This window comes from Strix uralensis, chromosome 12 (genome assembly GCF_047716275.1).
Source record: "Strix uralensis isolate ZFMK-TIS-50842 chromosome 12, bStrUra1, whole genome shotgun sequence".
In the NCBI taxonomy this organism is placed as follows: Eukaryota; Metazoa; Chordata; class Aves; order Strigiformes; family Strigidae; genus Strix; species Strix uralensis.
Window position 1 is genome coordinate 2,229,497 of NC_133983.1, and position 27,139 is coordinate 2,256,635.

The following is a 27,139-nucleotide window of genomic DNA, read 5'->3' on the forward strand; positions in this document are numbered from 1 at the left end:
GTAATGGATTAGTTGGTGCTGTAAAAGCCAGAAGGGGATTTCCATGGAAAACAAGTCAGCAAACTCTGGCTGGTAAAAGGCACAGAGATACCATTCAACCATTGGAAACTCCACCACAAGCTATTTGAATAGGTGATCCCAAAAAACACCTGACCAGACCTTCCTCCAGTTTTAGCACTAAACCAAAATCTCCTCTACACAGGACACACAGACAAACGAGCATGAGATCCTGTAAGGATGGTCTGGTGAAATCAAGAAACAGCAGGATGGGGGGATGCCCTGGGCTCAGGAGGGTTTTGAATTCAATCTCTGCGGCACTGTGAGACCTCAGTGCTGCAAGAGCCCTTCTGTCGGGGCTGCTCCCATGCATCTTCCTCAGCTGTTCATCTCCTATTTGTAACAGAGACTCAACACTGGTGTGAACAGCCTACAAGTGCACATTACATGTATATACATCAGCTTACTCTGCACTCCTGGGTCAAAAGGATGCAAGTTAAGCTAAGCAGGACAGGTAATTTCAGCCTGCCAAATCTGTACTGCAAAGCCCGGCAGCAACACTTTGGCTGTAAATGACAAAACAGTGGTATGTGTGTTGGATAGCTATTTTTGATTGATAAGAGCCTAAACAGTAAACATCTATCCCAACATGAAGACTGCTCTTATCTCGGAAAGAGAAGCAATCTGGCCAAACGAGAAGACAAAGCAGTGAAAAAATTAGAAGGAATATGGTAAAACTGATTCCCAATGTAATCTATATCCAGAGGGAAAACAAAGAGCACCTAAAACAAGGGGTGTATCACAGAAGTGTCGTCTTGCCATGGATGCACGGTTGTCACAAGACCTCACACCAAAAGGTTAATATTCACGGACAGGTAAAATACTCTTTAATAAACTGTACTTGAATCAAGTCAATAAATTACTGTGAAACAACCCACATAAAAAGGGTTTCTGGTTTCGAATATACTGCAACATGACCAAGTTCAAAGAGCCTGGGAACAAAAAAAAAAAAAAAAAAAGCTGTATGACAGGCCAACGAAATAACTGGAACGTCCTTCAGCGCAGACACTGGCTGGGGTATGGGAGAGAGTTGTAAAGCCATAAATCCCACTGGGAAGGCGAACCAGGAGTGCTAGTCATTATTTCTCACAACACAAAAAATTAAGAGGAACAAAATAAATTTTTTGGCAGGAGGTGCAAAACAAAGAAAAGCAAGCTTTCTTCCACACAACATGGAAGTCAGCCATGAAAATCAATCACTTTGAAGGTCTAAACAAGTTACGGAAACTAAGAAATTCCTCAGAGGAAATTCATTTGGGATTATTAAGTACAAAGACAGGAGTGCAACCTCAAGGACAAGAAGTTCTATGTATGAAAGAAATGGATGCAGTGGATGCACTGGTTTATGCCTGACCTGGTTTTATCTTTTCTAAACACCTGCTCCTTCTCTAGGGAACATTTTTTTGTTCATGACCCACTGTGGAAGTCATGCTTTTCTAAGACCCAACTAGAGGTTACTGCCTGGTGTAACTCAGCAGGTGTCACTGCCCTCAAGAGTAACTCAGTATCAGGGCTGGTGAAGCAGAGGAGTAACTATCAGCCCCACATGGATGCCAAATACATTCCGCGAGCAATTCCAGGGGCTGGTTACTCATCATGGGTGGAGGCTTCTCAAAAAGCCATGCAATGAGCACACATGCTACAGCCAGCTAAGCCTGACCTTCATTTCCAGAAATACCCTTCCTTAACCACACCATGGAAAGGGAACAACTCCACCAGGGCTGCAAGACTTGGATGAGACAGGAAGAGCCTGAGAATAATATCATTAGGCATTTTTTGGCTCTCTGATGATGGGACATGAGAGGCTACTCAATGACTTTGCATATATACTCCCCACAGTTGAAGCTGCATTTGGAAGACAGTGACCTGTAATGAAGTTTGAAACCTCACTTCAATTCCAGCAGAAGGAGCAACATATTCTTAGAGGAGGTGAGGGATGAGAGAAGGCATGTGAGTAGCCCACAAACCCAGCCACAGGATTACGAAGTTTCAGAAAAAGGAGCATCCACATCATTCATCAATGTGCGTTACCATTTTTTAACAGGGCATCAAACAGAAAAAAAAAATAATCACACCCCCACACTCTTCCCCCTCCCTTCTGTTTGCATCCTTAGTTAAAATACTGAAAATAGGTGTACTTACAGGGAGGTCTGTAAAGGCTATACCTGTGGGGGGAAAAATATTAGAATTAAAAAGACAAAGGATTTTTTTCCCTGCTTGGCTACATCCTTAACATTCTACAAAATGTTACTACATTTGAACAAATCCCAGCTCTGACCCTGCATTTCACCACCTGTCGTATTTAGAAGTAACTTCCCTCCCCAGTCCCATCCTCTGCAAGGTTTTGCATCTGGAGAAAGGTTCAGGGAAAAGTCTAAATGTTTCGGACATCTCTCCCAAAAATCTGATTTTCTAAAAAGCAGCTCCTCTTTTCTTTGCTTCTCCCTTTATTACTAGGAAGGAGTTGGTTTTTAAGATTCACTTTGGCTTTAGAAAGAGTTTTACTACAATGCTGCTTCGGTTTAGACTGTAACTACTTCTCCTTACCAGCCAGAGAGACAGGAATGAACATCCAACGCTTAGCATTACAGCTGGGGAACAGCCTTGCAACATGACCAAGCTGCAGCCAGGAGCACCTCAGAAATACTGTACAAAGAACAGCTTCATCCTTAAGTACGCTGCTACAGCTCCAAATATAAGAGATGGAAAAAAGTGTATGGTTTCCCTTTTTATTGATATTTGGTATGCCAGAAAAGAGGTATTTAAGCAGGGGCAGCCCTAGGCTGGCTAACAGAGTTGCGGCCAGAGACTACGCTCAGCTACAAAGTCGGGCTCCCCGCAGGCACAGCTCTGCAATGCTCTGCATCTGGTTTAGGTGCGAGGTACTGCTCAGAAGGAGGGTGCCTCTGCTCCCTCTCCTGGGCGGTGTGTCCCTCCATCTGCCATGGGTGAGATCCAGCAGCGAGGCAGGAGCACCGGGAGATGATCGGCCAGCGACAGCAGCTCTAACCCACAGATTTTGGGTCACCCTCACCAACAGCGCAGGGGAAACTGCTGCCACTGTTCACCTTATCAGGCTGAGCTTAATTCATGTTTTAAGCTAACATTTCCAGAGTCCATCTAGAAGCTGCAGTCTTGCCCCACGTGTGTTCCCAGCAATGCTTTCTGTCCCCAGCCAGAGGAAGGCTGGTACCCACACCAGTATGCCCAGTTCTTCCGTACATCCCACCTCTCAGCCATGCAGCAGTCCCTTCGAGGTGGCAGTGAAACAGCTGCACAGAAGCAAGAGCACATCATTCTGTTTTAGGACTATTTTAAACAAGAGCTGCAATGGAATTGTGACCAGATCAGCTTGAAATGAAAATTTAAACCAATTTTAGGAGTCAACATAGGAAACAAGTAATTACTATTCAAAACAGCACAGATCCAAAATCAAATGCTTGGAAAAAAAATCCTGAGTATTTAACTAAATAAATGGCCAGTAAGGTTTAATTAACACCCTGGCTGATAGCCAATATGGTTTAATTAACATCATGGCATGTTTGGACCTTGTCTGTTGAGTACCCTCACTACAACCCAGTCAAAAATTGTGTTTACAAGTGATGCTGAATACCTGGCTGAGAAAAACATTCAGTCAGCACTTCTCTCACCCCAGCACTTTGTCCAAATGTTGTTCCTCGCTCAAACCTGTTTTTCACTTTGCACTTGTTTTGCTCATCTTGATGAAAGCTTGTTTCTACCCTTACCCTAGAGCTTGAGTCTGCTGCCCACTGGAGTCTTCTTCTGCCACCCAGGAGCACTCAGAGCCAAAGGTGGCCCATGACAACTTGTGTACGGCTGGGAGCTGCATCCAGCACATGGGCAAGCATATGATTTTTGAGTGGACTACAAGGCAAGTGGAAAATTGGCAGGACTGTCAGGATCGAAGGGTTGTGATCAGCAGCTCAAAGTCCACGTGTTGTTCCTCAGGGATCGATGGTAGGGCCAATAAAGTTTAATGACTTTACTAATGACCTGGTCAATGGAACGGCATGCAGTCTCAGCAGGCTCACAGATGTTACCAAGCAGGAGAGTGGACAACACGCTGGAGGGCATCCTTCTATTCAGAAGGACCTCAACAGGCTGGAGAAATGATCCAGCACAAACCTCACAAAACTCAACAAAACAACTGAAGAGCCCTTCCACCGGGTTGCAATGTTCCCAGAAAACAGGACAGGCTGGGGCTGATTGGAGAGAAAGCAGATCTGCAGAAAAGGATGCAGGGGGTCCTGCTGGGCAACAAGTAGAGCAGGAGTCAGCAGTGGGTCCTTGCAATAAAGCAGGTCAACCACATCCTGAGCTGTATTAGTAAGAGTGTAGCTGGAGCTGTATTAGCAATGTGGGGTGTATTAGTAAGAGTGTAGGTTAAAGGAAGGGATTGCTCCCTTCTCTTCAAGACTTGTGAGCCTAAACTTGGAGTATGATGTCCACCTTTGGGCTCCCCAATAAAAACCAGACAGCGAGACTGGAGTGAGTCCAGCAGAGGCCAACAAAATGAAGAAAGGCTAAGGGAAAAGGGGTTGTGCAGTTTTAAGAACATTAGGGAACACACTTATTGCTGCCTACATCTACCTTATGAGAGAGTACAGAAAAGACAGAGATAGACTTTTTCCAGAGATGCATGGTGACAGGAGACAGGAGGCAACAGAGACAAGTTGCAACATGGGAAATTCTGATTAGATATTAGGTGGAAAAAATCCAGTATGAATGTGGTCAAACACTGAATCAGGGGACCAGAAAAGCTCCCTGGGGAATCTCCATTCTTGGAGACAGTAAAAACTTGATGCGTTTCTGAGTAACATGATCTAGTTGGTCCTGCTTTCAGCTGGAAGCAGCCCTCCCAACAAAAATTACTCTATAATTCTATAAATAAACTTAGCACATTGCCTTTAAATTAAGACATTTGTATGTTTTGCACCCTCTGTTACATAAGACCAATAAAATGCTTTATGCGTACAGAATTAGATCTGTTGCACAAGTATGTCTGCTTACAGAGTTCATCCCAAATCTGCACTGCTGCACACCTACATCCGACAAAGTCAACAACAGAAAGCAAAAGAATCATAGCTCTAACCAGGCAGCTGCATTTGAAACTGCATTCTTTCTCTGCATCACCTCCAAAGCCTGGATCCAATTTCAAATAATAAACTTCATAAATTTAAAGACATAAAAGCTGGACAGCTCAGGAGGTCAGGAAGCAAGAGCGAGTGTGTGAAGAGCCTCTCCTGTAAGTCCACGATGTTAACGTGATCATCAGGACAGTGATTTAAAGACATTAAATGAAGGTTCAGTGTTAGGGGACAGTGTGACCGACACCTTCACCTGCCATCTAATCAAAGCACTTCCACCTTCCCGTGACTAGCGCGCACTTATGCACAGCCCCGTGCACACAACATGCTTGTGCACCTTCTAGCCAAACTCTACTCTCCACCCAGCAACAACCATCCTGTCTGCCTCACAGTTGGCCATTTTCTTCACAATACATTCAGAATTCAATTTGCACAAGACAACATATATTTGGGTGATGAGTCACAGCACCCCATTTCCTATATGGCAGGGTTTAGGGAACCATAATCCAGAGAATGCATGAACAGTGCTGATGGATTGCAATAAGCAACAACACATTCGGCAAGATGGGCATCCTAAAGAGTAGACTAGGAAATGTCAGCCCATGAAATACTGGAATACTACAACTTGCTGCTGAGGAGAAGCACTATTAAACCCACACAGCTCTACATGCTCTTGGAAACAGGTATCCTCCAACCAAGCCACTTGTGTAAAACTGTTCTTACAAGGCTGTAGCCAAGTCTGATATTTTTCATTCATTTTAAATTTTGTTCATCTAAATTCTTCTTTTAAACCTCCCAACGCTCTTGCTCTCTGCAAACTTCGTTTGAAGGTTTGGGGACAAACCTATTAAACCTGGGATGGACATCTGTGGATCTCTATGACATACAGACTTTTGCATTATCCCTCATGTTCCTGTTAGTCTCTAAACTGGTTGCAGAATGGGTATTTCACTTTAGAGGTTAACCTGGTCTTTCCAAGTGCCTGCACTAGAACTCACGACTACAGGAAGTTTTCTATGCCAAGACTTCAGAGGGTTGCATGCTCTTTTTATAGCCCTGCTGCTCCATTTACCTGGGTCTGCTGTCAAAGTCTGAGATCTGAAACGCTCCTACATTAGTCCCTGAGCGAACTCATCCCACCTAATCCCAGAGACCTGTAGCAGTCACATTCCTTCACCATGTCCTGTGTCCGAGACTCACTGCTTAATGGCTGGAGCCCCAACATTTCTCACATTTCTCTCTCTCTCCTAATTCACCCTCACCGCACTTCTAGCCACATCTCACCGTGTTTTTCACTGCCAGGACTCTGCTCAGAACTTGTCAAAAGCATTTCATCAGCAGCCAGAAGACATTCAAGGCATTTTCCAGTACAGAGAACTAAGACTACATACAACGTCAAACTGTTTTCATGTGATGTCTCCAAACAAAGTTCAAGACTTAGCTCTAACCAGAACATCCAGAATTTCTGATGGCCAAGAAAACAGTTTTTGTACAGTGCTCCTGATGGATCTGATTAAATGGAAAAGTATGGAGACAATGGAAGATCATAGTTAAGCAACAGGAGAAATTGCACAGAAAATAAAGGGGAGGGGGTGTCTAACGTATGAAAAAGAGAGGATTGAAATGGTGAAGAGAAAAATGGCAAAGAGAGAATATCATATTTAGGGAAAGACAAAGCTACAGTAATTCCATTAAAAGTGAGACAAATTAAAATGCCCAGAGGCAGAGCCCTGAAACCCTGCTGTCAACCCAGTGGCACCACAAAGGGGCTGATGAGTCTCATGAATATTTTTGGTATCTGCAGCAGGATTACACAATGACCTCATTTCCTAAGAGGAGACATATACAGCTTCAGCAGCTTTATGTCAGGGAACATCAAGAAAAAGCATGTTCATCGCCTTCCTAGTAAACCCTGGGCTTACACAACACAGAAATGAGATTCTCAGGTTAGCATTAAGTATCATGAAATGTTCAAGATCTTCAAGGAGATGCTTCCACCAGCGCAGAAAGCATTCTGACTTTTAAATAAATCATTGCTCCTAACTCCATCTGGTCTTAGTTCCTCTCGGACACCTGCCTCACATCTGTCTGTTCTGTGCCCGTGAGAAACTGTGTAACAGACAGACCACAGAATCATTCAGGTTGGAAAAGACCCTTGGGATCATCGAGTCCAACCCTCAGCCCTACTCTACAAAGTTCTCCCCTACACCACATCCCCCAACAGTTCATCCAAACGACCCTTAAACACACCCAGGGATGGGGACTCCACCCCCTCCCTGGGCAGCCTGTAGTCTACGGGGCTCCTCTCCTCAGCATTCAATGGCAAGCACTTCTCTTGAATGCTGTCTTTCTTTATCAGTGCCACAAATAGACACTACTGGCCCTTAACAACAGTTTTCCCTGCTGAGGTTTTCATTTTACTTTTGTAAAAAGACAGTAAAATGTCCCAGCAACTTTTGTGGGGGTCAGCCCAGCAATGACTGGTGGTCTGCTGCTCCCTACTCTGTCTCCTCTAACCGCATCATCTCTCCTCTTTGAGTACAACCACTATGCCACTATCAGCTCAAAGAGAAGCTGGTATACGAATGAGCCAGTTGTGAATGCTCAGGAGAGTCTCCTACCTGTATTTTTTTCATACATCTCAGGTCTTGTAATATCTGAAGAGCCCAAGAGGGGGATACCCAGGAGACAGCAATGCTTCTATCTAATACTGTTCTCTAACCATGGTGTAATTTAATTCCCTTCCTTTTCCTGTTTCTTCCCCCTGGCATTGTTCACCCCTGGGGTAGGCTGCTCCCCAAGAGATCATTCAATATCAGATTAGAAAACACAAGCTTTCCACCCAAAAAACTCATCTTTGAAGGAAAAAGGAGTACTAAAAATCAAGAAAGGAAGACCAGGTAACTTCACTGCTGTAAAGACCTCCAAATGTCCCAAACAAATCTCTGAGCAGGACACGAGGCAAAGAATCAGAGGATAGTAATGACAAAATGAAATACAGATGTTACTGAATTGTGCTTTTTGTTTGGCTCCATCTGTCCAGACACCCAGGCACAACACGGCCCTGGGAACAGAACAGACGATGGAGCAAGGGACAACTTTTCGACCGACACCCCTTCTGCTCTGCAGACTCCTGGTCACTAAAAGGAATTTAAATTTCAAATGAACAAATTTGTATTCATTACATAGAAGACCTGGCCTCTTCCTGACTGTTATGCTGTCGTGATGAAAAGTTAACAGTGCTGTCAGGCTGAAAAACGGTGAAGCTGAAAAACCACCCACTCAAACAAAGTAAAACAGGCAGAGGGGCACAGCACAAACCAATTCTGTGTAAATACACACTAAAAATCAAGGACAGCGAGTAAAATGAGAGATTTTGTGAATCTTTTTAACTATCTCAGCACCTCAGTTGTTGTGTATGGTGAACTTGTCTCATTGCTAAGCAACAGCTCCTGCTCTACACCATCAGCTGTTGCTTTCATACCTCTATTTGTCTTCCCAGTACAGGATTGACAAGGGAAATATCCACAGATTATTAGTTAAATTTAGAATAATCCAGCTGTTAGAAATCTAGACAATTAACTAATACTTATGGACTACAAATGACTCCTAGTGTCTCCATTAGGGACTGATCTCACTGGGTAGTAAGCCACAAGTCTTCAACAGGTGTCTCCCAGCATCACACATGGTCTGGCTGATAAATAGTTGTAATTTCAAAAAAGAAGCTAGATCAGACACTCAACTCTGAGCAGCTCCCCACTGGGCTTCTGACTGAGGCTCCATTTATAAAATCAGAATGTTAAAAACATGTCTCAAAGGATGCTCAAATAATTTTTTTTTCCCATTCAGGGCTGAAGACCCGTTGGCGTGTTGCAAAGCATCAGGACTAGTTGCTGAATGCTCAGTCACAGACTTAATCTAGAATGCTCCTCAGAAGGCACATGTCTCATTTCGAGGCAACCATCCCCTCACAAATCAACAAACAGTGGGTATGGAGTTAGAGGAAAACTGAAAAAAAAAGTCCAAAAGAAGTTCTGTCTGCATGAGTAACAGGCCTTTTTGCATCTGCCTCTGAGGAGAAGGATCCTCCTTGAGATCTGAGGGGGAAAAGCCCGCATCTCAGACCTGTATCTGTTACACCTGTAGGACAGCATGCTACTTGCACAGAATCACAGTCTGGCTGAGGTTGGAGGCACCTCTGGATGTCATCTGGTCCAACCCCTATGCTCAGAGCCACCCAGAGCTGGTTGCCCAGAGCTGTGTCCAGGTGACTTCTGAATACCTCCACGGATGGAGACTCCACAACCTCCCTGGGCAACCTGTGCCAGTGCTCAGTCACCCTCACAGTGAAAAAAGTGCTTCCTGATGTTCAGAGGGAACCTCCTGGGTTTCAGTTTGTGCCAACCCTCTGGGTTTCAGTATATTCCCATTGATTCTGGTCCTGGCACTGGGCACCACTGAGAAGAGCCTGGCTCCATCCTCTTTGCAGCCTCCCTTAAGGTATTTATATGCATTGATGAGATCTCCCCTGACCCTTCTCTTCTCAAGGCTCAAGAGTACCAGCTCCCTCAGCCTTCCCTCCTAGGAAGGATGCTCCAGCCCCCTAACCATCGGCCCTTCGTTGGACTCTCTCCAGTATGTCCATCTCTCTCTCGTACGGGGGAGCCCAGTACTTTTCCCCAAGAGCTCACCAGAAATTATGCACTCTCCAGACACACACTGCACTCCAATCCCACTCCTTCCTTCAGCCCAGCCAGAAACTCAAAACAACTTTTGTTCTGATAAATATTTTGAGTGAGGTATTCTTCTACCAGATTCTTCATCTTGAATTCAACAAAGTAGAATTGACACAGCAAGGAGAAGCAAAGGAAAGGAGTGCCTATTCCTACCAAACCAAATGAATTCCAGTGCAAAAAGTAAGATGAACTTATAAAAATTTACTGCATATCTCATGTGACAAAAAAAAAAAAAAAAGACAAGAATTTATTCAGGGTAGAGAATATGTCATCCAAGGTGAAAATGGCTACAACTTTCTATTTTAGACAAATCAGATACATTGGATGCCTGAAAAACATCTGTGAGATATTCCTTGGGGCAAAATCTTGAAGTCCTTAACTTTAGAGGAACTACTGAAACAACTGTGTAATGAACTAAATTACAGGTCAGTGCTCAAGTAAGACCTCCTATGCTGAATTAATGTCTAGCTTTGGGAATGCATGGACCAACGTGTTAAGGCTTACAGATGGACAAGTCCCTTTCAAAAGTGAACAGACAGTGGCTTTGTAGTCAGTTGAATAATACACTAAGTAAACTTCCCACCACTTTATTTCGCTGTTGTCCAGCCATTAGCCGTCTTATTCAACCTCCCACAGGCTGTGCAGTAGCAGAGGAAAGGAGCAGAAGCTGGGGATGCAATCCTAACCTACTTAAGCAAATGGAGCAGCACAGAAACCATTTTATGTGCTGGAAGTATTTATGTCTTGGAGCCAATTTACATCTCCTGACTGCTGCTTAGTGCTCTTTTTCTCTCCCATTTCTTAAATCTTACCCACAAATGTGGGACAAGAGTTACAACACATGCAAAGTATTAAGCAGCAACAGCGAGAAGAGGGCAGGAGCATTCCTTTCCTGAGAACATCTTTCTTCACTTACCTAAACTGTGGCCATTTTTCGTGTAGAAGCAGGTGTTGTTGATAAGGTTGACACAGCAGCCGATCACATCTCCAGTGGTGAACGTAGGGCCGTAGGGCTGTCCTGTCCCCGAAGAACAGAAGGAGTGCCCATCGTCACCGTGGTACCCATAAGAATGTTTATCCCATCCTGCAGAAGACAAGACAAAAGAACAGGTCAGCAATGAAGTCAGTTTAGCAGAACGCCATGGTAACTACAGCTCTCAGGACACGATCTTCTGGTAGGAAATTCGAATTTTTGATTCCTACTCCCGATTCATCCCAGTATTAATTTTCACAGACCAGTAACTGAAAAGAAATTAATGGTCATCAATAATAATACATCATTTGGGTTTCAACCTCATTTGTCCCTCATGAGAGCTAATAAAAAGAAGAGATTGCCAAAAGTCACTTTGACAAAGATTTTTTTGTTTTAGAAAAACATTAAAACCCTGTTTCTGTTTTATCTTGCCTGCGGTAAAACAAGCTCCTCTTTGTAAAACATCTGTGCTTCCCACCAGGACAATCTTCCAGCAAAAGCATTTAATAAAATAACTCTCAGCCAATTGCAGCTTTGACCATAAGGGCTGCTCACAGGCATAACCAAATGGCTACGGGCAATTTTTGCATTCTCACATTTACATTTCCCTTCTAACAGTTGATTAGGATTTCTGTGTTCCCCTTGGGCAACAACATCTCCCATTCTGTGGACAGCTTAAAACACAACCCTTAAATGTCAATAAGTAATTTTCAAAGTATTCAATTCTAACATGAACATCTTTATTTCTTCTGCCATTAACACTGTACCTAGGGTTAAAGCTGGGCTCAGGGATTGCACCCTGCCCACTTGCTCTTTTCTTCATCTTGCATTTTGAGTTCCTGATTTTGCTCTGTTCTACTCCAATGCTGTTGTAAATTCTTTTCTGAATTTCTTACATGTAGAAATGCCAGATATAACTGGTAACTTGCAAAGAAGAGAGATTAATCCATCCTTTAAAAGCTGAAGTGTTCTTCAGGCAACAAAATGGTCTTCTTGCCAAAGAAGGGCAACGGAGCTGGTGCAGGGTCTGGAGCACAGGTCTGATGGGGAGCGGCTGAGGGAACTGGGGGGGTTTAGTCTGGAGAAGAGGAGGCTGAGGGGAGACCTCATGGCCCTCTACAACTCCCTGAAAGGAGGGTGCAGAGAGGGGGGAGGAGTCTCTGGACCCAAGGAACCAGCGCCAGGACAAGAGGGAATGGCCTCAAGCTGCGCCAGGGCAGGGTCAGACTGGCTCTTAGGAAGGATTTCTTTGCAGAAGGGGTTGTTGGGCGTTGGAATGGGCTGCCCAGGGCAGGGGGGGAGTCCCCATCCCTGGAGGGGTTGAAGAGTCGGGTTGACCCAGCGCTGAGGGATCCGGTGGAGTTGAGAACGATCAGTGTGGGGTTAATGGTTGGACTGGAGGATCTTCAAGGTCTTTTCCAACCAAGATGATTCTGTGATTTTCTTTTCAGGACTCTCATCTCCCTCTTGCAGAGGAGAGGACAGTGTTCCCATGGTTGTGGCCACAGAGTGATTCAGCAAATGCCACCTGAATCTACTAACCCATGCCTGCCAACTTCAGTTGCCACTACTGCTCAAGATGGCTTATCCTTGCCTCTCTTAGGAGACCAGCTATGGCAGGCAGGGAGTCATGGGGAACAGTCCTCTTACCAGAAAGGTTAAAGAAAGCATGACACATTCCATCTTATTATAAGACTTCCAGAAGAATAACGATTTCCTCCATCTCTTTGGAGCATTCCTATGAATTACACAATCAAAACCACATCTCACAGAGAGATGTAATTCTATCAAAAGCCTAAGATAAACATAACATTAATAACAACCACCTATGTTTTAAACAGATATGGTTGGATCCTTAGGCAGACTGTGCCAACTGAAGGAGAAGCAAAAGAAGGTGCGTTCACCATCTACTGACCTTATACTACTATGGGTAGTGCAGAATCTGTTAAATGTGGAGCAATGGTTTTGGCAAAAGGACTACAGAAGAAATGCAAAGACCATGAGAGAAGAGGGATTAAAAAGTAGAAATTGCACATCCTGCAATAAGGCAAAAAAAGACTGAGCACACTGCAAACCACAGAGAGGAGCCCCGCGAAGGTGGGATGGAGCGCTTCTGCAAGCCATGATTTTCCTACAAAACCAACAACATGAGGACACTAGAAATTTAATCCCGTAAAATGGTGCTCTGCTACATGCACTCAGGTATTTTATCATCAGTGGACCCACACGCTCAGTTTCTCAGAAAAGCATGAAACATTTGGTGCATGACCAAGGCCCTCCATTTATTGCACCACACCACATGAATGCCAACAGGAAAGTCAGGGAATGAAGCAAGACTAAAATATGCCACAGTCCAAGATTTTGGACCTCAGGGCAAAGTTTGGGAGTGAAAGGTGTGAAGGACTCCTAGCAAATCCTAGTCTAGAAACGGTGAATAATTTCATCTGTTACGTCCCGCACATCCACAGGAACAGACTGAGAAGTCCCAAGAATCAGCTCTGTCTTCCCTCGGACCAGCTCCAAACAAGCTGCTGACAGTAGCACCAGTCCTGTTTAATATCTTCATGAAAGACAGAGACAACAGCACAGACAGCACCCTCAGCAAGCTCAAAACCGACGCCAAATCGGGTTGCCAAAAACAAAGGAGGGAATGATAGGAGCTCTAGAGTCTGTTGTAAATCTACCACTCCTAATTCTATCCAGTAAAAACATCATTGAAATATTGATTTTTTAACACTGTGGCTCTTTTCTACTATCCCTTTTATTTTCTCTGCTGCTGGCCTGTAAAGGGCTGCCATCGCTGATTAATCATTTCAGTCTCCCCAAAACCAGGCCTGTTACATGTGTGTCAGTTCAGAACTTCTCTAATGAAGCCGTTGGCAACTTCAGATGATAACTCAATCAATTTATCTCCTAAGCTCCTTAATAATACAAGCCAAATACAAACTTGTCGCTCTTCTGCATACAAAACATTCCTGGCATTACAAAGCATTTAATAAGAACTTGTCATCAGTCACATCTAAGCAGTCAGATGCTTACACATCATGCACCAGGCAAGGCTACCATGAGAAACCCAACAGCGTGTCCAGCTGTGAGGACAATTTCACAAAATACTTGTGTCAGTGCAGACACTACAGGTTCTATAGTATGAGAAAAAAAAAAAAAGTTTCATTACCTACAGATAACAACTGATCCTACTGAAAAAAACCTCCTCCCTCTCCTGTAAGACTCGTGCTTCACAGTGTTGGTATTTGCTGTATCACCGAAGGTGGTGATGCATGCATTGATGAGATGAACTCTAATGAGAAGTGACCGAATAAAGGCTTTGGGAACAGACTCAGATTTGGTATGTATTGCAACAGCGCCTGGAAAAACCTTGATTTGAATCTTATTCTCCACAGACAGCCACATATCACCAGTTAAGGAAATCTCGCTCACCCAGCATTTTGCTAATGATACACAAGAGTGAGCTTTTTCAACTCAAATGTTGTGTAGTGCTGAATCTGGACCTGACACAACACTAAGTGTTTACATCTAGACTGTCAGCCTTATCAAATCACCATGGTCATCTTAATAAAACAAGCCAGATTTGTTTGAGAGAACTTACTGTACTCACCATAAACACAAGCTGAGTGGTGTTAATTATATGCCTAACCTTTAGTTATTTATTAATCAAACAATGCATCAGTATTTCTGAAATCCTGCCCAGAATAAACACAAGGGCAATGGCATATGGGTCATTCCAGCACCAGCCAACTTCAGCCAGTCTTCTGAAATTCCCTAATAATTTGAATTAAAAATAAAAAATTAGCACTTCTAAATCCTTGTAGGTGAAAGTTATCCGGGCCTATTGATTTAAATAGCGTATCCCTAGCTAAAGTGTTTGGCATTATCTTGGATTACCAGCAGGGTGGGGAGTAACTTATCACATGTATTTTGCAAATACATCCTCCAACTTCTCTCCAAATACAAAAACACTTGCTGAAAACTTGGGACTTTTCTGCATCATTAACAATTTACTATCGCCACCTAGTAACAGGTCTATGATATTACAATCTTTTCCTTGACGCGCGCCTCCAGTTATTACTCAACAGCTTCTTCCTTTACAACATCTAACACTGCTTTAATAAGACTTCCCATATGCCTTCCCCACGCTTACATCTGTAAATTCTCTGGACATTTTAACCTTTGTACCACTTGTACTCAAGTAGTTCCAGAAGCCGCTGTTGTGACCCAGAAGGCAGAGATGAGATGTTATCTGTGTGTTTTTAAAAAGGCCGGCCGTACGGGCTATGGGGTCAAGCCAGATAAGGATCCTCTTCAAGAAGTGAGACAGTACAAGCATCGGACATGCACGTATCATGCTCTTACTGAACAGCGTTACCACTTTCCAACCACCCATGGCATAGAGACCCACTGAGCCAGATGGGAGATTCTGTTCATGTAGTACTCCTCAAAGGATTTCCATTCAATTGTCCAATCCTCCTTTAAATGCATGCAAACATTCATACCATCCACTGTACCCTGCAACAAGGACTTTCACAGCATAACTGAAAGCTGCAAGAAAACATGCCACCTCCTACTTGTATTTGATACCCTCTAGTTCTTGCACTGGAGAAGATGGCAAACTGCATTCAGTCTCTCCAGAACATACATCATTACATAGACCTCTGCAAAATCCCCCATAACCGTGCCTTTTCTAGACTGATGACTCCTGGCTTATTTAGCTATTCCTTGCATTTCTGACCATCACCTGAACCTCTTCTGGATTTATAATGTTGTTTTTGAGAACAGAGATGAAGGTGCACGATGGAGAAGAGAAGCAGGCTGTTCTCTGTACTGTTCCCTAGCCCTCTGCGAGTTAATCCTAGCACTTTCCCCTTTATTATCCTTTTTACTACTGAACTGATGTTTCCATGAAGCTATTGTAATCACTCCAAAACGCATCATCGCTCTTGTGACAATGCTCTCTCTGCACGGATTCTCATCTGCCATCTCACCGCCAGTGCTCTCAGCCCCAGCTCACTCCCACAGCTCCTCTCTGGCACCTTTCACCTTGCCCTTCACCCTCAGTGGTTTACCATCCTCAACAGCTAGACCAGTCCATCCTGGGCTAGTGAGGTGAAGGCGGCTGCTTCTAAAAAAAACTCTGGGAGAACCCATGCACAAACAGTTTCTGACTGGTAACTAATTCCCACAAGGCTGTGGGGTTTAAATAACATCCCATTTCAGTCTCTTGGTGATAGCTGACATCTGAGCAACGGACATTTCACACCTATGTGCAGTTGACCAAGTCTAAAAATTCTCAAATGCAAGTGCAGATTCCTTACAAAATTTCAGAAATCTGGACAAGATTGGAGAACATGCTTTTCTTTTTCTTATATAAAGTAGATCACAGACCCCCAAAGGACCAAACTCTACAGACTGAAATCTAGTGAAATAGAGTGGCTGGAGGGTCCAGGTTGCACAGTTCTCTCATTCCTTTATTTTCCTTCCCCATCCTCTCTTCAAAAGCACAAAATCATTTTAAAGAGGAGAGACAGGCAGAGAACAGAAAGGATGCGGCCACCCATGGCAGTGGTCAAAGCAGAACCTAAACATCCTGCCTCCTAAGGCTCCTGTTTTCACTAGAGCTCATTTTGAAGACAACTGTACTTTGAACATGCAAATACACAGGGAGAACCACTTTGCAGGTAGGACCTCAGCAGCTACTGAACAAGAAGTTAAAATGATATCCCTTTGAATTGAACACTTCAACCCCCTAACCCAAAATATATGTAGAGTATTTATTAAAAACTAGACAGATGCAGAATAGCTCGGACTGTGCAATCAGAGAATGGGAAAGAAAGAAAGAAAAACAGAAACCATGAGCAGGGCTTGGGAGGACATTTTTATATGTTCAGTACCAAACTGAAGTTCTGTTTGGCCTGCTAACAAGAAAAAGCAGATACGCTGATCTTCCTGGCTGACTGTCTTGATCCCAACACACAGCGAAAAAAAAAATGAACAGCAAGTTCTATTGCTGCTGCTTGATAAACAGGCCAGAATTATGCAATGCCAGACCACGTGGCAGAAAAGACTTGAGTTACTTCAGGACACAGTTACAGGATCAACTTAACTCGCTTAAGAGTGAGCATTGGAGTTAGATGAAGCGTGCTACTAGTACCCCTAACTATCCTACATCCATTCCTGCTCAATCCCACCTTGCACATCCAATGTCAGCCTTGCTTCAGTCTCGACTTTTGGGGCAGATCGTGTGATGGGCCTAGCTTCCATATCCGAGATCAGGCTCCACCTCACAAAGCAGCAACTGGGAAGTGGCACTATTGGGCTGGGACACCATTTACCTCTTAGCACTGTAGAAATAACACTGCCTTTTAGCTTTCCACTTCAGGAGAGCCAGCAATGTACACAGAACTTCTGGTAGGCACTGGGTAAAACTGGCATCAGAGCTACGTCCCACATCTAGGAACACCAGGACCTGAATATGCTGCTCAAACCTGGAAGCACGTAGCATCAGCCCATATACACCACAGAGGCGATGCAATGCAGGGTGCCCTGATGGGAAGTACCAAGAGCAGTATCTTCACCGTGTCTTTGCTGGCCTGTTGCTCCTTCTGCAGCATGTGGAGAAGAAAGCAAACTGATGACATCCCCCTGCACACCAAGGCTCAAACATGCCAGGCTTGCCCTTGGGCACAGGAGAAGGGGGAAGTTAACACTCACAGGGATCCATACTGAGCTCTCCTCTGATAGCATGCCCAAGGACAGATGTGCAAGGCCCAGTGATCATGGAAAAGATGGTTGTTCCAGTAAATTACAGCCTGACACCTCAGACTCTTCCTGCTCTGCCACTTTCAGGGCTTAAAACGACGGCAGACAGATGGACTTTATCACTGACACAGGGAGCATTCCCTACCCATGCACATTCCAATGGAGAAGCATGTTCCACTGCAGCCCAGCCCATACATTCAAGGCAATCAGTACCTGGTGCAGAAGCTGTTGCAAAGGGCAGGGCCTTGCTTACAACAAATTCAGTGGTAACCTGGCCTGTGAAGTAGTAAGTAATGTTGGTGAAGTATGCATTCGGCCACATGAAGAGGAGGTGGAAGTTTCTCAGAAAGAATTTGAAGATTTGTAAATAGGGTTTGTGTCTGTTATATCCTGAGTAATGTGAGAGTTTCGAGGCTTACTCTTCAGGACAGACACCAGTGACTACTCTACACAGAACCCTTTGCAGTGTCTGCATCTTTCCAGCTTTCACCTGTACCTACTTTCTCTCTTTTATTTTGAAACACTTTTCATTTTTCTCGCCTCCCTCTTCTTGTCCAGTATTTTGCCTGTGGCATTCCTCTTCCCACTCCTCTGGCCAGCAACTCTAGCTTCCCACAGCTGCCCATGCCAGGGCAAGTAGTGTGCAAACACTAGCTGCAGACGGACAAGAACTTGTGTCAACACACTGAAATAAACCAAACAAAATAATTTTAATAAGATTTATTGAATCCAAAGTCCAGCAGAAACAGATGTACAAACTTTGCTTGTATGGTGCTTGGGGAGGAGGCTGTTGAGGGTGGAGCCAGCTGCGGAGCCCAGAGTCACTGCTGGACCACGTTCTGGCTGGAGGCAGGGCCATTCCCTGCACAGCGCTGCGCAGGCTGCTCTTGCTCAGCCAGCTATGGGGCTTTGGCAGCAGCAAAGCATGATGTCAGTGGAAGGGAAGGTACATTAAACAGAAGCTGGACAGATTAATATGGTGCAGGAAGAAGTAGGATGTTGCTGTTCAGAGCTGCTTCTACAATGTCCTAGGCAGAGCAGGTCCCAGGCAGGGACTGGTGGCTCAAGGGACAGGACAAAAATAAATATGGGGAAGAAACCATTATCACAGCTGAGGCAGAACCCCCTCTATTGACTGCTCCACCATCCTGCAGTGGACTTGGCTGTGTCACTCGATGTGCCGTTGGTGCATGTTAGCTCAGAGCAGTGAAAGCATGCCTTTGTCCCTAGCAAAGGGAAAGCTGAGCAAGCCCCTGTGCTCCTACAGCCTTAGAAGCTAAATGCCTGGTCAAGAAAAGCCCATTGCCCTGAGAAGCACTTGGGGTGCTGCAGCACCTCAGCTGTAGTTCAATCTTACAGCATTTATGTCAAACCACATGAAGCTGCATAAACATCAGATGCTTGGGTGAGAGCAAGGAGGTAGCTTTGTTTTTCTTCATTCAAGCATGCTTCAGAATCAGATCAACTACTAATGTCGCAACATATCTTTCTGTTTCCATAAGCAGCCTACAAAAATAGCTGCTCAGTGGCCACAGCAACCTATGCTGTAGATTGGGGGTGGTGGGAATAGGAGAGGCATGGTCCTGGCACAGAACAACTGTCTAGGTACAGTCACAACACCCGTGGCAGGACAGGAATAGGACCAGGGAACAGCGTGCTTAGCATATTACAGCATCTTCCTGGCAGAACTTCAAGGGCCTGGACATCTGCCCAGAACATGTCAAGGGAAAAAAAAAAAAAAAAAAAAAAAAATCCCTAAAACCCACTTACCTACACCAGGAGATGAAGGAGTCCTAGCTAGTAACGTCCCAACTTTCTCACAACAACTTCTACTTCTTCTGCCAGGTGGCAAAATGACTTTGAATGGAGTAGAAGCCCAAACAGCGCACTACAGCACCAGTGCATATACAGAAAATAAAACCACTTCACCCCACAGAGGACAAACTTCCTAAGTTAGGGGCTGGATGTGCTCAGGTCCCATAGTCTTTGTAGTATCACACTGAATCGTGTACAAGGTAATGGTGCAGCGAACCAGAGCACAGCACACATCCCAGTGAGGGACTGCTGTACAGTGGCCTCCCTCTCACCCCAGTTCCCAGCAGATCAAGCAGATTCATCCAAGGCCAGTTTGGCCCCTGCAGAGCAACACCAGATGATGCTAATCAAAGAGCGCTGGACTCTTGGCAGGCCTGGCTGTAGGTTTGGCTCAAAAGCTATTCCATGTTTTTGAACTTGCAACTGTAAAAGAGACAAAGCTCAGACCAAATCCTCATGGCAGAAGGACTTAAGCGTGGCAAGCATCCAAAGGAGAGGAAAAAAAGAAAGAAAAAAAAAGAAAATCACAGCATCTCTCTCATATTAACAGAGAGCAGGAACAAAAGGACACAGTAATCCAAAGATCAAAAAGACTCCTAGATAGACAGCTAAAAAGGCCTGCAAAAGTTGGGAGATCCAGCAGAATGTGGGTGCTAACAAGCACTGCCTGATCCACCACAGAGACTATAAGCAGAAAGTAACACTGTAAGATTTCCTTTTTAACTATATTGATCTGGCATGGCATTTTTTAGACCAGGTCGGCAACTCCTGCCATTTGATAGCTACTGCATGTTAACTAGCCTTCAAAACAGTATCAAACCAGAGTCTACACTTAATTATATGAAGTGACACTACCCATTGACTCAGGAAAAAACAAAACCAGAAGGCTCTGGATGGCTGCAAAACGGGCAATACCTTGTCAAAAGGAATGGTCTGTTCCACCCGCCCCAGAGATCTGTTACTAAATCCATTTCACTATTACTTAGCATGCACCTCACCACAAAATAACAGTAATCAAGATAAAAATCCTTCCTTGAATGAATAAAGATGGCAAGCCCTCCCAACTTACAAGCTTGATGCATGATCTTCTGCCAGACTCAGAACATGATCTGGTCTTCCCTATACCAGAGAGGTTAAGATGTGCTACAAGCCATACGTAAATAGCACAACATGGTTAAACAACTACAAAACAGGTTGGTTCTATCTACAAAGGCAAGGCTCAAAAAAGCCCTCTAGCATGATCAGGTCACCACTGTACTATTATACCTATTATATTCCCTGACACACCACACTGGAGGGGGCAGGGAGAAGAGCAGGGGTGCAAAACAATGTAGTACAGGGATTAAAGAGTCAGATGAGGAGTTTTGCCATTTATCTATTAAGTGGCAGGGGCAAAGAACAAGTTGGATACAAAAGCTTATCACATACACAGGCTTCAAATCTCATCATACTAAATAATTCACGTGTTCATTTATAGGTCAACTTTTCAACTTTTAGCTGATGGGCAAGAACACCTTTATAAAATATTAAGACACCTTCAGGAACATCTTGCAAGGCAAGAGTCATTTGACAGAGACATTGAGGCAGAGCAGTTAGGTGACTCAGCCAAAAGTGATGTTAGAGCTCACTGCGTAATGCAGGGGGCCAGCATCCAACTACTAAAGCAATCCTTAAAATGGTATTTAATGAGGTAAGAAAATGATGAACAAAAAAATATTTGTGTAAACATGAGACTTTATGGAGACAGAAGTCTTCCAGAAGTGCATCTCATGATGTTAAGGGGTTACAACAAGGCCTTCTAGATTCTAAACCGAGGTTGCTTAAATAGTTTCCACATCAATTAAAGCAAAGCAACAGGGTTTTCTAAAGAGTATCATATTTATCCATCAGTAAATATTGCTGCTATCCATCAGTTTGAGTGGTAGTGAAATTTAGCTTGGTGTTGATGTTCCTTTTTATCTGAAAGGCTCAAGTAATAGGTACAGCCTCTATAAAGAATTTTTTTTAATCTGAAAAACAAGCAGTGTTGATTACAACTCCTGTTGACAGCTCAATTGCTGTCTCTAAGTTGCTAGTCAACTCTTAACTGTCACTAAGATTATCTGGATCATCCATAATCTGTGCTACAGCTGGAGATGCAAACTGGGATATTGGTAAAGACCAAATCAAATGGTCTTTCTTCAATGCTGTCTATGGTCTATGCAATGCTGTCTCCACTCTGCTTTGGAAACTCTGGTTTCACATGGTACAAAACCAACACAACCTGCCGGATGACAGAAAGCTCTGCGCAAAGGCAGGCTCCAGCGTACCCATACCATACATTTCTGGGAACATGTTGCATGAGAAAAGAGCGCAGAACTTCCGTGAGGAGCCGGGCCATCTCCAAAAGAGTTACAGCACAGAAATCAGGGCATGGAAAAGCACAGGACAGCCATACCTCCTGAGTAAGAATCACTTACCCACACTGATGCCTGAGCACTTAATAGCTGGTGGAAACACTTTCTTTGATTAGTCTTCCAAGGCCAGGGTTATTGCCTTGAAATACTGATTCACAGTTTTGTTCAGCTTGAATGATGTGGCTAAGCACTCTCCCAAGTATTCCAGGGTGAAGCATGGTTACTGAAAGCTCAGCTTTTGGTCTGTCTCCTCCATTCAAACCTGAAGTCTGTGTGCCCAAAAGCTAGTCTAATCAAGAAGACTAAAAGAAAAAAAAAAAAGAAAATAAAAACAACACCTCTCTAAAAACCTGACCAAATGGCTGGCAGCAGTTTTTCTGGCTGCAGACAGGGCAATCAATGTAATAAATACAAGCCAACATGTGAACTGAAATGGGTCCGAAGGGGAAAAAAGAAGTAACTTCTATTTTATACAATCCTAATTTTCACATAGGTAGCCATAAATAAAACATGAGATTAACCTTAATTCAGAAGGTTATTCACTTCAATTCTGTGGTTCAGGAGCTGGTTTTGTTACCGTCAGATGTGTTCAGAGCTGGAGAAAGTATCAGATCTGACCTCATTTGAAGACCTGATCACCACCACCCTGGTGTCGCTCTTCATCAAGTATCATGCAGCGTACTAAGACATCTGTCCAACTCCTCCAAGCCACGCCAACCCACCCAGTATCAGCTCTTAGCAGAAGGCTCATGTTTTAAAACACGTCCCACCTAAACAATTTGTATCCAGCTATGTGCAAGATAACCTAACTAGGGGAGGCACACCTAACGAGCAGAGCACAGGAGTGCATGAGGATGGCAGCTTTGGCAGCCATGAGGGTAAAGGAAGAAATTACACGTGCTTCCAGGTACAAATAAAACAGCCAGTTCAGCATTTCTGGTTTTGCTTGTTCTTGACAGCTTACAAAAACTGTGTGAGTCCATCCACTATGAACTACAGATCCTAGACACCACACTTGAGCACCACGACTCCAAAGAACAAGACATTTTGGGAAGAAAAAGGGACCCGTACATAAACTAACATACAAATTTGTGCACTTCTTGCAATTCCTGCACAGCATGTTCGTAGTGAAAATTGGTTAAGGATCTACCCAATAGGATAGCTCAAGCTTCCCAAGCTGGACTCCTTCATGCCCCTACAACTTCCCTTCTGCAGGTGGTGTAGACATCGGGCTCTTTTTTCAGTGCTGATTATGGGTAAACAAGACATGACGTGACCACCTTTGTCAGCCTCTATATAAAAGTTGTTTCCTCAGATGAGGCCAACCACATGCAAGACACCACGCCCAGACAAAGGAGCAGAAGCAAAGATAAATGCTACTACGTGCCTGAAGACCAACAATCTTTGCTTGCAACTACTGATGTCAAGAGAACATACGCATTTTAAAAGAATGGCTGATCTGAATTCAGGTTATTCAAACACCCTAACGACATAATCTAATTTAAAGTACCAATTCACATAACTCAACCTATATCTTATAATAAAACCATCACAGCCATCCTTGTACACAAATTCAGTCCACAACCTTCCCCTCCTGTACCACAATGTACCCACACACAATACACCTAGTTAATTCTTTTAATCGTATACCAGCAAGTTTGAACTTCGGATGTCTCCAAAATTTAGATCTTGCAAATCCAAACCTTATCAGAAAGCCCACTATTGATATGTGACAAATTGAGGAATGTGGAAGAATGAACTTCCGCTTCTTCTAGAAGCTGAAGATGTGATATGAATGAATTCATAGCAAATGCACCAAATCCATTTCAATATTCAAGCTGGAATTTTCACACAAGTTCAGGCAACCTCAGCACATATAGTAGGATCTGAGAAAGCTGACCAGAAAGTGAGAAAGCTTACATGGGATAAAGAGAAGACAACTGACCAATTAAGTGGAGCTTGGCAAACCTTGATTACTAGTGGATAGGTCAAAACACAAGATTCACAAAGATATGTATGGTTTTTTTTTTTTTAATACTACAATTTTGAGAAAGAACAATCTTTTTAAAGGGTGTTTACTGATCTGCAGAGAGTAGGAGCAGGAACAGAAAACAACATGAGGGTGAGTTAAGTAATGCCATGGTGCATTTAAATTTGGTCAGGCACTGCATACACATAGAACTATGAATGAAAACGAAAAAAGAAACAATATAAATGAACCAGAGATGCCCAGAATAAACACAAAATGAGTATTTCTCAGATTATTTTCCTATGATGAAATTTTATATACACTGAACACATGATATTGATTCTATACGGGAAAAATTCTTACACTAAAAATGTGAAAGCTTAAGTTCAAAGGAAATCCTTTTGTTTTATTATAAACAGCCCAAATTTCTTACCAATTTCTTTAGTATGACCTTCATTTGGACTTAAATTTAAAAAAATAATCAGAAGCTATTTTGAAAATAGCATATGGTACAACACAGTAAGAGCAGATCCGAGAATAAAACAACCAGTTTCAACCAGTCTCAGGACACTTTCTCCAGTATGAGATTTCCTTCATTACTTTTTTTTTTTTTAAATGGGGATGGGTACCTTGTATTAATTAGCCTTGTCCCGTGGACTGAATAGTTACTAGTGGCTGGAGTGCACTTAACTTATCCTGGAGTGCATCTTTCAGTTTTGTTTTGAAGGAACAAGGGTAGCACAACTGAAGATGTAAATAAAAGTACAGCAAGTGGTGACAACCAGGAGATTCACTTAAAAAAAAATACACTCCACTTCCAAAAATAAGAGACTCAGGTAGACAAATCCAAAACACCCTGACTTACAAAGGCCAAAAGTCTTAAATCTATTGTAATGTGTATCTTTTTCTTGGCAGTATATGTTTATTACCAACCACTATTCCAAGTTCCACAATATTCTTCACCACGCAGATGAGCTCTCGAGTGGTGAGGAATTCTTCTAAAAATCCATTCTGCACAAATGGATCACTAACTCCAGAGCTGAACCAACACACTGACCCGCTTTGCTCTCATTTCTTCCATTACGCAGCACTAAAGCCTGCAATTTCTAAACATACTGATAACCTCTTAGGATGTGGAAGACAGATACAAATTACATTTTTAGGTCAAAACCGAGTTAAGTCGGCAACAACAAGGCTACCCAAGAAAAGTTATTGGAGCGGTTCTCAGGTTGCTTTGTCCCCTCAGATCCTACTGAATCTCAGATTTTTGGCATCGCTAACTGCTCTCAAGTAACCTGCATTTAAGCAACAGGACACTTCCCTAGATGCTCCAGTGCATTGTGCTCAAAATACGTTTGTAGGGTTCACTCTGCCTGGGGAGGCAGAGAAAGCAGTGGTGGGATCACAGCCCTCCTCCTGCAGCCACCCCAGGTCAGAGGCTCTCTCTGCTTCGATCTTTCACATCCCTTTGTATTTTGGGGAGATTAACAGCTTCCCTCTTGATTTATTGTGAATGAGCTTCTGGTGGCCTCTACTTCAGACTACCACTGGACTCCTCTACAATACACTTTCTTTAGAAGAAGTCACTTGCCTTTGATTTCAGGTAGCTTCCTCCACTACCACCAAGACAACTTCTGTAGATGCTCTCATCCCATCGTATTCCAGGGCATTAATAACCACAGCACACACATCACAGCCTCCTTAACGTATCACTGGCAACAAACCAGACACAGCTAGAAGGCATTTGACCCAGAAATTTCCCAAGATAGGATTCTCCTCCACCACCCACGTTTCAGTTTTCCTCATTACACCCTTCCATAGCCCTGACACTACCACTACTAGCACACAGTCCTTCCAATAATAGCTAATAGCTCTTCTGAGTCCAGGTCCCTTTGGTCCCTTGACCATCTGGACTATAAGGTATCAGATAGGTAACAGCAAAACAAGCATATGCTTTCACCGACGTTTGTTTTTCAATGCTATGTGACTGAATGAAACAAAGCTCAGTGCAAAAAAAATAATCCAGTCAAGTTCCAGTACCATCCAACTCATCACCAAAAGTTATCCAGCCATCATCTTCAAACAACTTGAAAAAAAAGGCAGACAGAAAAAAAACTAGAGACACAGCCAGCCAAGCTAGCTTCAGACCAGTATGCCCTAGCAAGATGTTTCTTCATAAAAACAGTCTCCATGATCAGCTGGATAACTGTTAATTGGAGGGAATGCTCAGTCTTTAATTAAGGTTTTCAGCACATATCTTAGGTGAGAGTAATATTTGTTTCTATGAAAAGTAATCTCAGACCACTGTTGCCCACGCCTTTCTGTAGAATAAAGTTTCACAGAGAGGTTGTTTCAACCTGCACTACCTGTCTGATCAACTGGGCAACAGAACAGATCCAAGCTAATAACAACCCCAAAATCAGGCAGTGCCCCCCACCCATTATTATTAACTCAATTACATGACCCAGTTCACATGCAGCCCCACAAACTGGTTTGCTAAGGTAAATGGGAGGGTACCAGAAGTCTAAGCAAGTTTGTGGACAGGAACTGGCACAGCCAGCTGAAGGACTGCATGTGTAACAAAGTCCTGGGGGTGTTTCTGTTTTGGGGCAATGCACATTTATTCATTAAAACAAAAAAAACAACCAACAAACAGTATCAACCCTCTATTTTCCTTAACCTGACATACAAAAATTAATGCTCTATGCAGGTGCTAAGTGATGTGTTTATGAAATTCCTTATGGGTACCACAGTTATCTATATACAAATCACACACCAAAATGAAGATTTGGGTACTATTCAATCTGGGTTATACTTACTGCACAAATAAAATTAAATTCCCGACAAGTCAAACCTCCTGGCTTGCAAGGGGAAAGGTTTAAACGTGGAGTGGCAAGCAAAGTTGGGCTATATCTCTTCACTGAATAACTCCAGCAGGACATGGTATATAGGTGGTATTGACACCACCAATCTAGCAGAAGTAACATTAACAGATCCAAACTGCCATTAAAAGTATTAAATGTTGAACCAAGTATATATTTTGGTACCACTTTAAATTACTCAAGTAATCACTTTTATCCCAAAACTCTAACAAACAGTACTCAAAGGTTTCTATGGTGCTTAACCCTGAAGAGGACCCAACAAAATGCACAGAAAATACAAGGAAAACGGGCAAGAAAAAGAGGTCTATAAGCAATGATCATGTAAAAGCAAGTACTCAGACCCCTAAGAAAATCACAAGGCTTCCTTCAGCCATTCTTGACTAATTTGAGTTGTTTAACTAGAAACCTTCATGGCCTCAAGTTCTCCAT

The 27,139-nt window shown here is 43.4% G+C and overlaps 1 protein-coding gene across 2 annotated transcripts in view; it reads right to left on the reverse strand.

Annotated features, from left to right (window-relative positions):
• The window catches only part of RANBP10 (RAN binding protein 10), an 82,362-nt gene that overhangs the window by 24,363 nt on the left and 30,860 nt on the right, over positions 1–27,139 (reverse strand). For both annotated transcript variants that reach the window (XM_074882117.1, XM_074882116.1), the window contains exons 4-5: positions 10,818–10,985; positions 2,200–2,222 (exon numbers count right to left, since the gene is read on the reverse strand). In XM_074882117.1, the coding sequence (XP_074738218.1) occupies positions 2,200–2,222; positions 10,818–10,985 (191 nt within the window). The remainder of the gene's footprint in view (positions 1–2,199; positions 2,223–10,817; positions 10,986–27,139) is intronic.